The sequence below is a fragment of the Sceloporus undulatus genome, chromosome 2, assembly GCF_019175285.1.
Source record: "Sceloporus undulatus isolate JIND9_A2432 ecotype Alabama chromosome 2, SceUnd_v1.1, whole genome shotgun sequence".
NCBI classification, from domain to species: domain Eukaryota; kingdom Metazoa; phylum Chordata; class Lepidosauria; order Squamata; family Phrynosomatidae; genus Sceloporus; species Sceloporus undulatus.
The window spans coordinates 291789369-291802110 of record NC_056523.1 but is presented as its reverse complement, the minus strand read 5'-3'; the positions used below and the strand labels follow the sequence as shown (position 1 = coordinate 291802110).

The following is a 12742-nucleotide window of genomic DNA, read 5'->3' as shown; positions in this document are numbered from 1 at the left end:
TATGTAATGAAGGCAATTGATTTTTCCCTAAATAATGTTACAGTAAAAGGATTATGATCCATATATTGGAGGCAAGGGCTGTGAAGGGAGATGGTCAGAAGCTGCTTAAGTGCTAGGGTTTTCAAAGATTGCCTTATTACCAACAGAGTGAACATGTATTAAAATATCATCAAAACTTTAAGTAATTGAGGCTAATATCTTGGATTGTCTGAATCTGTTTCTTATACTTCTGTCAGCAAGTGGCCTCTGCAGACATGATCACCCTTTTGCTCTGTTGCCTGCTGCCAGCTGACTTGATGAGTTTGCAGCTCAGCTCAGTCGTGGCTGACAGCACTGATTGGGGTGCAGTACGCACTCTGCTCCTTTTATTACAGACAGTAATTAAAGCAGCTCGCCCTGCCACTTCCATAACAAACACAGCATAATGCCCTAATTATGACTTTATTAATTTAAGTCAGGATTTAATGATTTTAAAAGTGATTTATATTGTTTTTCCTGTTCAGAACAAATGAAATCTGTAGGTTAAATTAAAATCAGCTTTTCATCATTGCAAAGTTAAAAAACTATGTATCAGCAATTTTTTAAAAACAAAAATCATTGGATTAACACTTAAATCTTAAGCAATAAGATAAACAAATTATTTATCAGAACAGATTATAGAAGTATGTTTTCCCTGAAAAAAAATATTATTTTCAAATAATTCACTATTTATAGTGAAAATAGTTCAGTTTTATTTTAAAAAAATTTTTCACTCTGAATAATTTCTGGAACCATTACAGCTTTTTAAAACAAATGGAAGTGTTGGGAGAGTGGAAATAAAATATGAGGGAGATGTTAAAAACAGTTGGCATATTATAATGTCCTTAATTTTTAAAAAATATAAAATCCTTTGAAAACATAAGAATGAAGTTTAAAATACAACAATCCCCTCTCATAAAAATGACGTCTGTTTTTCTTATGAAATAATTCTTTGTTGGGGAGCATAGGATAATTGCCCCCAGGCATCCCATAGTGGGAAAGTGCCCTTTTCAGTTAAAAAATAAAGTGAGTTGAGAGGGAATGGGGGTTGCTGTGACCCATAGGCTAGATTTTAACCAATCTTACATTAGCACTTCACTGCTAGAGCAGTAGAACTTTCTTCCCTTTCCCTCTGAAACATTGTGTTCCCCAGAAAGACTGCACTGAAGGATTGCCTAACTCTCTAGAGTAGGTTGAAGGCTTTCATGGCCGGCATCCATACTTTTTTGTGGGTTTTTCAGGCTATGTGGCCATGTTCTAGAATAGTTTCTTCCTGATGTTTCACCAGCATCTGTGGCTGGCATCTTCAGAGAATGCTTGCCTGGAAAAAGTGGATGCATATGTACTGTGTGAGCCTGGGAATGCAAGAGTGATTTGCATGTGTATTGTTCTGTGCTGATGGCAGGCCTCAGGCTGGGAGGCTAATGCAAAAGAGGATTAATGTCTGTTAATTGGTGATCATTATCTGCTGGAAAAGCCCCTGACTCTGAATGGTTTCCCATTTGCATTTGCTGAGTCCTTATTTTGCTATTCCTCAGGACTGGTATCCAAATTTTGTTCACTTTAAGGGTTTCTTCTTTCTGGTTGAAATTATCCAGATGTTTCTGGATTTCAATAGCTTCTCTGTGCATCCTGACATGGTAGTGGTTGGCATGGTCCAGAATTTCAGTGTTTTCAAACAGTATTTTATGCCCAGGATGGTTTGTGGCATGTTCTGCTCAGCAAATGCAAATGGGAAACCACTCAGAGTCAGGGTAGGGTTTGGCACACAAAGGGTCATTAAGCCATCTCTGTTGAAGTCATTAATCAGTGGAACTGCCCAATTGGATGCTAGCCTGTTATTAGTAGCTATATGTTTACGTGAGTTTCTCTTCAGTTGTAAGTGTAGTGTAGTTCCTGTCTTGCCTTTTTTGAAGTACAACCTAAGTTCTGTAATTAAAATGAATGGAGTTCTTATTCATATCTAAACCAAGGGGTGAAACAGACCACCCGAATGGGGTGACTTGAAGCTGGCCCTGAGAAAGCCGGATTGGGACGGTGGCCCCAATCTGCCTTTTTGCTGGCCCAAAAAGAAGCAGCAAATTACAGCTCCTTTTTGAGCTGACAAAAAGCCAGCTTTTCCTGCCTTTGCCCTGGCTTTGCGGTGTTCCTGTGGCGTGCCACCAGAGCACCCGAAAGCCAGCCCATATCTGGACAGCCTGGCGGCTTCTGGGCATGTTGGAGACATGCAGTCTCTAAACACCATGTCCCCAAGCTGGAACGAAGCTGGTGTTTATTTAGTGTGTGGGATCTGTGCAATGTTGATTGAGCTGGAAAAAGCCATATTTGTTGATAGTATATTGTACATGCTTGTAGGCTCTGGTTCAGATAATATGGCCAAATTGAGATTTAGCCATTATAAATGTGCTGTCAGAAGACTTCAGCCTCCTTCTGTTGCATGCACTGGTCTGAACCCCAAATTCTAATTACAGAAATGGATTCTGGGGTTGTTTGAATCAGGCAAATTGTGATTACTTTTAGCTGTATTTCTGGCATTATTTAACCATTTTGAATAAAGACATGCAGTAAGGGAGTGTGCTAGTCCTGTCCCTGTTTTATCCATGTCTTATCACCATTTCCACATGAAGGGTGACTATCTGAAGAAGAGAGCTTCCATTGTACATGTAGATTTTCCACATAATTTGGAATTGTGGGATTCCAAATGAGATGGAGAGCCTCTGAGGAAGAAAGAGACTCTCATCTGACTGTTACCTTCCATACTTAGGACAACAGAAAAGACAGTGAACTAGAGAAGACAAGTTTACTGTCATTTTTCATTTGTTTATTCAGTAAGGTTAAATAATGTCTTATATACGTCGAAGTGGGGAGACCCAGTTGAAATTGGCAATACAAGCAATGGCTACTGTACACAAGAATGAGGCAGAGAAAATTGATATGTGTGTGCGAGACTAGAGGGAACATACCTAGACTTCAACAAATGAGCTATGGCTTGGTCATAACCTACAAATCAAGTGAAATTACGTGCCATCCTTCTTGTAATATTATTATTTAAAATGTTTTCAAAAAACGGAGTCATTTGAACATGCTGTTCAAAACAGTATATGACAAGGCTATGAAATCTCCAAAATTTTTATTAAGTTTTTTTTAAAGATGTAATAATTTTCAGTTGAATTGCTTGTACATATATTTTATGCTTAGTGACTCTGAAGGAACAGAAGAACATACAGTGAAGTCAAGCTCAGAATCAAGCTCAGTTGAGGACAGTTCTTCAGACTCCAGCTCAGAAAATGTCACTGAAAGTAATTTGGAAGCTAGAAAATCATTCCATACAACAAGTTTTCCCAAGGTATATCTCTAATTCGTATACATGTTGAAATGTACAGTTATTGGTGCATTTACATTACATTAATGGTATGTGAATCATTAATCATTACCTTAATGATATGTGAAAATGGAGCTTCTCAGCAAACATGTTGTGGTCTGAATTATTTATTTTTCCATTAGAAGTTCTTTGCAAAAACATTAATTGGAAGTTAATGAAAATTAATATGTTCTTACTTTGCAGTAGTGAAAGGAGGAGACTGTTTAGGGTGAATGATTAACCACTGTAGAATACATTAATGGAATATGTTTCAGTTTCTGCTGCATAAATTATATAATTATAGAAGGCATTGAGAAGGATTTGATGCAGTGTTAGGAAAATTCTGCCAGCATTACTATAGTAGTCATGTTGCTGTTGAACTGTATATTCATATAACTTCTGTGGAAGCTTACATTTCAGCATTTAGAGTCCCATCATTCTTGGGTTTCGGTTTTTGATAGATCCAAGGCACTCAAGTAAAAGTAGATCGCTAACAGATTAACTTCGTATTCTAAGTAATTATATTTACTTTTTTTTTTTGTACAACCATAATTTGGACATAAAATACAGATCTGTGTGATCTGTGAAAATTTATTTTAAAATAGATATCACTTGACATTTTGAGAGTAACATGGTCACACTGCTAGTCAGAGGGAGTGAAGACCGGTTGAGACATTCATGGATGTGGAGCTGGAGATCATAGAGCTAGGATTTTGAAAAGACAAAGGGCTGTGCAAGATGCTTGGTTAAGTAATTGTACTATCCATATCGGTTGTAGATTTACTATTTAAAAAGAAACTTTGTTGGAATAATCTAGCAGCATATTTGGATATGACGTTTTAACATATGGCTGAAAATGTTGGAACATTTCAACAGTGCATCAAAAGCAGTGATGATCCTTCACTCCACTATCTGCCCCAGTGGGCAGTTCTTATGAAATTCAGAAATAAACCTTGGGTATAAGAATATACATTCAGTGTATAAGAATTATTGCTCTCCAGTTCTGAACATTGTTATACATTTGAGGGAGTGCTAACCTTTGAATCCTGAATTTCTTCAGCCGTGAAGAAGCCAAGTTTAAACAGTGATGAGTTATTCCAAAATATTATCACTAGATTGCTTTAAATGCTGCAAAATCAACTTGGAGGTATCCATTTGGTTTTGTAGTTGGTCAGCATTCAAACATTTCATGGAAGGGGAGAGAGAGGCAGGTGAGCTCCAACTGCCTTCCTCAAAGAGGACCAGCCTTCCCTTCAGCCACCATCTGGGAGAGAGAGGCAGGTGAGCTCCAACTGCCTTCCTCGAAGAGGACAGCCCTCCCTTCAGCCACCATCTGGGAGAGAGAGGCAGGCGAGCTCCACCAGGCCTGCCTGGAAGAAGCAGAGCCCTCCCTCCAGTCCATCTGCCTTGGTCCAGGCCACCGGGTTTATTTCCAATAGTGCTATACTGCTTTTCCCACTTTATTTATACCCTGCCTTTCCCCCATATTTGAGACTTAAAGCAAGATTCAAATGATAATCATATTCATTTACATATAGATACCTTATATACTTCTGTACAAGTCGGCTTCATGTATAAATTGAGGAAAGGTTTTGGGGTCAAAATCATGGAATTTGATATGATTTGTGGATAAGTTGAGGGTAAAACTTGGGGGGGGGGCTATAACAAATGATGTAAAGGGAGGAACACTGCTTCCTTCCCTCATTCCCCTTCTCCAGAACTCTCCTGACCACGTAACACCACTTTCCAGGTGCTGGAGAAGAGGTTTGAAATCGGATTGGGAAGGGAAATAAGTAGAGTTAAAAGGGGTGTTTCTTTGATGTGGGGGAGAAGGCTTTTAAAATTGGATTGCAAAGGGAAAAGTGGAGTTAAATCGGGTGTTAGATGGGGAGAGAAAGTTTTAAAATCAGATTAAGAAGGGAAAGAAATGGAGTTAGAATCATAGAGTTGGAAGAGACCACAAGGGCCAGCCCTGCCATGCAGGAGCTCCCAATGAGAGCATCCCCAGAAAGATGGCCATCCAGCCTCTGCTTAAAGACCTCTGAGGAAGGAGACTCCACCACTCTCCGAGGGAGTGTGTTCCACTGTCGAATAACCCTTACTGTCAGGAAGTTCTTCCTAATGTTGAGGTGGAATCTCTTTTCCTGTATCTTGCATCCATTGTTCCGGATTCTGTTCTCTGGAGCATCAGAAAACAAGCTTGCTCCCCTGAATTAAATTGCTTGTTTGTTTAATGGGGGGAGAAGGCTTAAAAAATCAGATTAGGAAGGGAAAGAAGTGGAGTTAAATCTGGTATTTGATTGGGGGAAAGACTTTAAAATTGGATTAGGGAGGGAAAGAAGTGGAATTATATGGGTTATTTGTTTGATGGGGGAAGACTTTAAAATTGGATTGGGAAGGGAATCCCTCTTTCCCATCATAACTTCCTGAAGTTTGGGTAGATCCTCCAATTTGCTCCTATCGGCAGGAAAAACAAAGCAGATAAACTGGTTCCCTATAGGGAGCTGCTATCCCCCTTCAAAGCCAGTCTTTTTCCTGCCTAAATTCCTAGCATGACATGTTTTCTGAGCCAGTGAACTTTTCTTCTAGTCTCATCTTTGTGTGTGTGTGCGCGCGTGCTTTTTGTGAGCTTTTCCCCTTACCTCAGAGTTTCTAAGGTGTATCCTCTGCCTTCCCTTCCTGCTATCCCTCCCTTTGGGGTTTATGTTAAGGGAAGAGCCCATGAGTCTGGCTGGGGGGGGGGCTATCTCCATCATCCCCCACCAGCTCTGGCTCAGGACCACAACTTCAGAGCCTCAAGAGACAGCATTTATAATAATTTCAGGGACTCAGCTAGGAGAGGGGTTCATCTTCTGAGTTACTGAAGAGGGCCTTTCCCTCCCCAGCCCACTGCTGGTTGTTCCCATGAAAACAATGAGTACTTGCTGCAAGCTCACCAATTTTCAGGGTGTTTTCTACTCAGGGGCCACCATCTTGGGGTGACAGAGGCCTTCCCAGTGAGAGTTAGACCAGACTCCCCCTCCTCCCAACCTCACTTCAGCAGGTTGGCCGTGGACATCTTTATTTTTTACCTGAGGTTATAAATGCCAGAGCTCCCTCCTTTTTTGGGGAGCTCCCGTGGGTGGTGACTCTTGAGGAGGGGGCCTTCTCCTCTCCAGCCTCATCCCCCATTCTGTACTCTGAGATGGCCTAGGCCAGACTGCTAGGGTGAGTAAGGGCTTGGTTGCTTGCTGCTAGCATCAGCAGCACCCCTCTGAATCAAGCTGGACAATGCTCTGTGCCTTGGCTTGGCCAGGGAGGGCTTGGCATTTGCCAGTGGTTGCGGCAACTGTTATGCAGGCCTCCACCCTGACCTCATGGCCATTTATGGGGGCTGCCATCTTGGCCGGATGGGGAGCTATGGGGGCCACCATCTTGGCTGCATGACCAACTATGGACGCTGCCATCTTGGAGAATCAGAGAGTTCTCCCTACACACCATGGCAGCTGTGGCCCTTCCCTCACCCTTACAACTGGCTTTCCTCCTGCTCACAGGATACCTCTCACAAGGTTTTTACAATACAAATGAGTCATTTAAACTGAATGGGATCCCTGATCAGACACAAGTCTTTCATCAGAGTCAGGGCGACCTTGGGGAGGTCACACTCTCACCTGCCGACGTCGGCTAGGACAGCCTTTCTGTTTTATTCCCTCCTGACTGGAAGTTTATAACTGGGTTCAACTAGGGCTTATGGCCTTACCTCCCTGACCATGCCCAATCCTACCCTGTCTCTAAAGCTACAGGATTGGCCCTGGTTAGCGCTTGAGCTTAAACCAGCTAATAAGTTTGGGTGCTATAGCTGCTTCGATGTCACTCGTCCACCTGATCAGGGGTTGGCGGCTTGTCAGGGTGAGACAATGAATGTGTTTTTTGTCAGTACCGGTGTCCTCCTTGTTAGGAGATACACATCTCCATTCAGTTCTGGTGATCAGGGTTAGTTGATCAATCTGGTTTCAGTTCCCTCATCGGTCAAGGAGCCTCGTATTACCCTTTTTGGGCCATTGGGCCATCTGGTTCCCCTTGCAGACGCCTTTATTATAAATAGGCCTCAGGTTCCCCAGGGCACCCTGGTGTCCTCAACATTGTTGTTGGTCCAGAGATAGGCTAGACACCCTGATATTGCCTAGTGTCCGGGAAAGCAGCCAAAGGGCTGATAAGGCAGCTAGTTCTCAAACAAACAAACCCCCTCCCAGCACAGCAAAGTCAGTGTAAGCTACACAGTCCTGGAGATTCACAGTAGTTCTACCAAAAGGGATTACCAAAAGAATTGTCAGACGGTCCAAGGTTCAGGGTAACAGATAGGCAGGTCGATAAAGCAGTCCAAGGTCAAGGTTTCTGGGTAGTCAAGACAAGAAGCCAAAGGAGCCAGAGACAGAGTCTTTCCTCTAAAAGAGTCAGATATCCACTGGCAAAGAACCACACATGCTCCAGGTGCTTAAGAAGGCAAGGAGCCGGCCTTCAGCTGTGTCTGATTACGAACACGCTTCTGATAAAGCCTCCGAGATCTTCGAAGGCCCTCTCTTTCTGTTCGATGCTCCTTGAAGGTAGGCACACTGCCCAGTTCCTCCTCCATGTCCACAGCCTCGGCACCAGGCAAACTTGACTGCTGAACCCCTGGAGGGGCCACAGACTCTGCTCCAGCAGAACTAGGGCCAGCCTCTGGCTCCTCCATTACAGGTTCAAGCCCCAGGGGCTCTCGCTCCTCCATTACAGGTTCAGGTCTCAGGGGCTCTAGCTCATCCTCTGAGTCCTCCAAGCCATCCTCCAGGCTGGGCATGACACCTAGTCAGAGGATTGCTGCCGGCCTGTATGGAGGCATGCAAGACCTTGTCTAGGGGCTATCATGTCCTAGGCCACCACCTCAGTGATGGCTAGGACCTTTCTCCTGTGTTATACAACCTATTTGAGAGTTCACCTTCTGGCCACTTGGTTTAAGCGAGGTCTTATATGTGGTCTGAGCCCCTAATCTTCACACCAGATGTTATGCGGGATGCTTTACAGTTCTGGTGCGATCAGGCCATAGTGTTGCGGTCCACAATCAGATCTTGATCGGGGTCTAGAGGTCCAATTAATTGGACTCTAGTCCAATCAAACTGGCCATTATTCCCCTTACTGGGCTACAAGCCATTCTGGGGGGGGGGCTTGAGTCAAGCTATTTATAGATATATAGCTACGTGTACACACACACACACACACACACTGCATAAAAGTTCTTCTCCCATAGGAGACAGTGTCACTTCTTGTCTCATGGTCGATGTGTTCTTGCCTTCTATTTGTCACTCTGGGCATAGCCTTGAGTCTATTTAGTCCTGAGTTGGGCAGCTGGTTGTCTCACTTCTTGCCTCACCCAGATTCACCATTCGCCCGCTTGTTGGGGCTGCTCAGTGTCAGGTCACCACCATCTAGGCAGTGTCCCCTCTCCGGGTGACCTCCATTCCACCCTCTAAGATTTGGTTTTTATATTTAAAAAAAACTCTCTGTGAATCATTGTCCCCTGCTAACAGCCTTAAGAGAGAGTTTGAGACCATTAACTGGTTTCACTTTCGAGAGGCTAGGGGACGGCTGCACCTCTCTCCTTGTGGCCTGATTGTTATGACTGCTTGAGAGCCGTTCCTTTGCTGTTAGGGCTCAATCACACCCGTTTGAAAACCCTAAGGTTATTGTTAATAAGATAATAACATGTTGATATTGATAATAATGATAGGATGATAACACAGCTAATGACACAAGATTCCAGAGAGAGACTCTCCCAAACATCCTGGAATCAGCTCGGTCTGGAGATCACCTCTCTGCCTGGGTCCTTGTGATTCCAATCTCTCCCAGGTTGTCACCAATGCCTGCACTTTACCTTTGACATTGACCTCCACCAGTTCATGCCTTATGATGTGACTACCATCAGACTTTATACACTTGTCAAGCATATGGTTTCTCTGGGGGAATCACTAGTTTAGGGGGGGCCTATGCATTTCCTTCCTGTCTAGTCGACCAGAAGGTGAGTCATCTTCATTTCATAGAATCATAGAGTTGGAAGACACCACAAAGGCCATCCAGTCCAACCCCCTGCCATGCAGGAACTCACAATCGGAGCATCCCTGACAGATGACCATCCAGCCTCTGTTTAAAGACCTCCAAGGAAGGAGACTCCACCATCCTTCAAGGGAGTGTGTTCCACTGTTTAACAGCTCTTACTGTCAGGAAGTTCCTCCTAATGTTGAGGTGGAATCCGTTTTTCTGGATTGGCGTAATATACATGAGGTGCTTCAGCCTCAGAGACATCACATCTTCCTTGTGATCCCTCCCAGGCGACTTCCGGCCTCCTTCCTGATCTTCCAGCTGTTGTGGGTCTTTTGGCCTCAGAGGTGGTAATGGTGCCCCTGTAGTTCGTTTGGACCATAACCTTTTCCACAGCATCCCCTGCGATCCTTGGTCAGCCAGGGACACAATCTTTCTCGCCACTAGACCTCCTCTGGGGCTTTGGGTTTAACTGATAGTCTGCCTCCTTTGGACCAGTATCCGTGCTAGATTTCTACAGGGCTTGTCTTGTCTGGCCAGAAGGCCATCTCTAAATAATTGTCTCTAGCCATGGTTCCCCCCTGTGGTCCCTGTTCCCTATCTTCTGGGCCTCCGTGTCCACCCTTAACCAATCTCAGTGACACAAGCCTGACACGAGAAGGTGTCTCCAGTAGCTCCACATGGCTCAGTGTCAGATGGCTTCAGACCTACAGTCTCACAGTGACAACTGATCTGATCTGTGGTCAGTCAGGAGGGTTCTAATCCCCCATGGCCGGCTTCCCAGTTTACGTTTCCACCGGCTCCTCTCCTTGCCAGGCTGGGAGCCTTGATCCTGTTTGGCTTATTGAAGGTAATTCTAGGGGCGCTGGCATCCTCGGCTTCTGCTACCTTGTCAGGACCTTGTAGTTCAGGGCCAGATTCTTCAGCCAGAGTGGCTTCAGCATCGCTCATTGAGATTACGACAGATGTTAGGGCACTGCTGATACTCCCCAGAGGTGGTGGATTCTACCTTGGTTTCTACAAGTCCTTCTAACAGTCTTACCTACATATACATCTTCAGGTTGTCCGATGAGGTTATAGGCTCAAGCCATTAGTCTGTCTCAATTTTTTGATCTCCAGCCTCATCTGGGTCCTCCAATGATTTCAAGCATGGGTTGTGACTCTATACAGTCCACCATCAGTTGTTATCTACATCATCCTTTCAGCCTCATAGGAGGGCATACAGGTTCACTACCCACCCCTTACACCAATGGCTCACTTAAGGGCGTTTTTTCCTTCAGGCTCCACTGACCAGATGCCATTCCCTCTGGTGATCTTCGCACAATCCTCAAGGTCCTGACCCTTGAGCATTGGAGCTTCTCTAGGAGGCCTCGCTAAAGGCCTGTCTTTGAGTGCCTCCTTTTCTGTCAGCATGGCAAACTGTCACTATTCAACAACTTTGCTTCTCCAGACCAGACTCAGTGGTGCTTTGTTGGCATCCTTCCTTTGTCCCAGGGGTCAACTTGGTGTGCCTTGTAAGGCATGTCACTTTGCTTTTAGATTTTTTCCTCAACCGACGGGCTACAAACATCTGCCACATTCTTGATATGCTCAGAGCACTAGAAATAAGATTCAGCCACCTTTAATACCTTGGGGTCTTGCTTGTCTCTTCTCACCACAAGACCTGGGGCTAAGTTGGCCATCTTCTCTGACTAGATGGATCATATGTTTCGAGTGTTGACAGGTTCTAGGCTGGACCCTTCCTGAGGGGTGATAAATTCCATCAAGAGTGCAGCTACCTCACCATCTTGGCCATTAGCACCTTTTAAGCCAGACACTTGAAGGTCTCCCTCCATCTTTCTTTTTTAAGACTTTAGAAGCTAGACATGGTTCAGTCCGCAGAGGTGGCCTTTGTTACAAGAGCCCTACAGTGAGTGGTGCCAGATGCTTCTGTTGCCTTATCAGCCTCTCCCTCCCTATCCTAGAGGTGGCTTTGGTAGATCCTAAACTTCAGGAACATTGGTACAGTGGGCCCTCCCCATATGTGGGGAATCTGTTCCAGACCCCCCCCCCCGGTGTATGGGGGAACATGCTCAAATTCCATTAGTTTGAATGGGGGAGCATTCCTGCATTCGGCGCAATGTGCGCCCTATGGGCATGGACACCATTCAATCCCTGGTGGCTTAATCTTCCATGTAAGGTTAAAGCCGCGTATCACGCCTGCGTATGGCACAGGCATTCTGTACTTACCCGTGTTATGTTCATTTCCAGCAGACAGGGTCCTACCTACCCTTGGGTGCTGACTATGGGATCTGGCTCTACCTGATGGATGTCCTTTGTTATCCTGCATAAAGATATGTGTTCTGGCTTCTAGTGGATAGATCACTTAGTGGTTGTTTTGGTCTATGATGGTTGTTTAATACTGATGACTATTGCCATTCTTTCTCTTTCGCTGGCTAATGACTGGCTTCCAAGGGGGATAGTTCCTCCCTATAGGGCAGTGATGGGGAACCTATGGCACGTGTGCCAGAGGTGGCACTCAGAGCCCTCTCTGTGGGCACATGTGCCGTCTCCCCAGCACAGAGTTTGCCAGAGTTTGTTGCTAGAAAACCAGAGGGACAGGGCACTTTGCAATAAGTAATTGGGTTTTGGGTTGCAGTTTGGGCACTCGGCCTCTAAAAGGTTCACCATCACTGCTATAGGGCGCCAGGTTATCTGCTTTGTTTTTCCTGCCTATAGGAGGAAATGGGAGGAGTTATCCAAACTTTAGGTTGTTAGGACAATGTCTATTGGAAATAAACATATCACAGGTAAATACCAACATTCCTTTTCACAAACACTCACACACACACTCCTGTCTGGGCAGCTGAAGGCATGAGTCACAAAGAGTGGGGCATCGGGCAGTGCTTCTTTCAGGACTTTTCTAAGCAATACAGTGAGCCCGTGCCATACAGGGGCTCGTTATAGGCGGCTTTCAGCTTACGCTGAAGCTGCCTGGAAATTGGGAGAGTGCACGTGCATGGCCGCACGGGAAGCACGAGGCCCATTATATCCAATGTGGCTCGTGAATGGCACGCGCGTCTGCAGGGTGAGCGTGAGCCCCATTGACTATAATGGGGCTCGAGCACACATACATTTTGCTTTACGCGGAAGGGGGGGTCCAGAACAGATCCCTGCATAAAACAAGGGCCCACTGCATTGCCATAATGACCCATACATTAGTCAATCCAGGATTTCGGGCTCAATTTTTGGACATAATTTTTTTGGACTTACAGTTGAATATAATAATAATAATAATAATAATAATAATAATAATAATAATAATAATAATAA

At 44.7% G+C, this 12742-nt stretch overlaps 1 protein-coding gene across 4 annotated transcripts in view; it reads left to right on the top strand.

The window, feature by feature from the left end:
* The window catches only part of AP3B1 (adaptor related protein complex 3 subunit beta 1), a 217981-nt gene that overhangs the window by 118334 nt on the left and 86905 nt on the right, over positions 1-12742 (top strand). For all 4 annotated transcript variants that reach the window (XM_042448309.1, XM_042448311.1, XM_042448310.1 and 1 more), the window contains exon 20: positions 3217-3364. In XM_042448309.1, coding sequence (XP_042304243.1) covers positions 3217-3364 — 148 coding nt within the window. The remainder of the gene's footprint in view (positions 1-3216; positions 3365-12742) is intronic.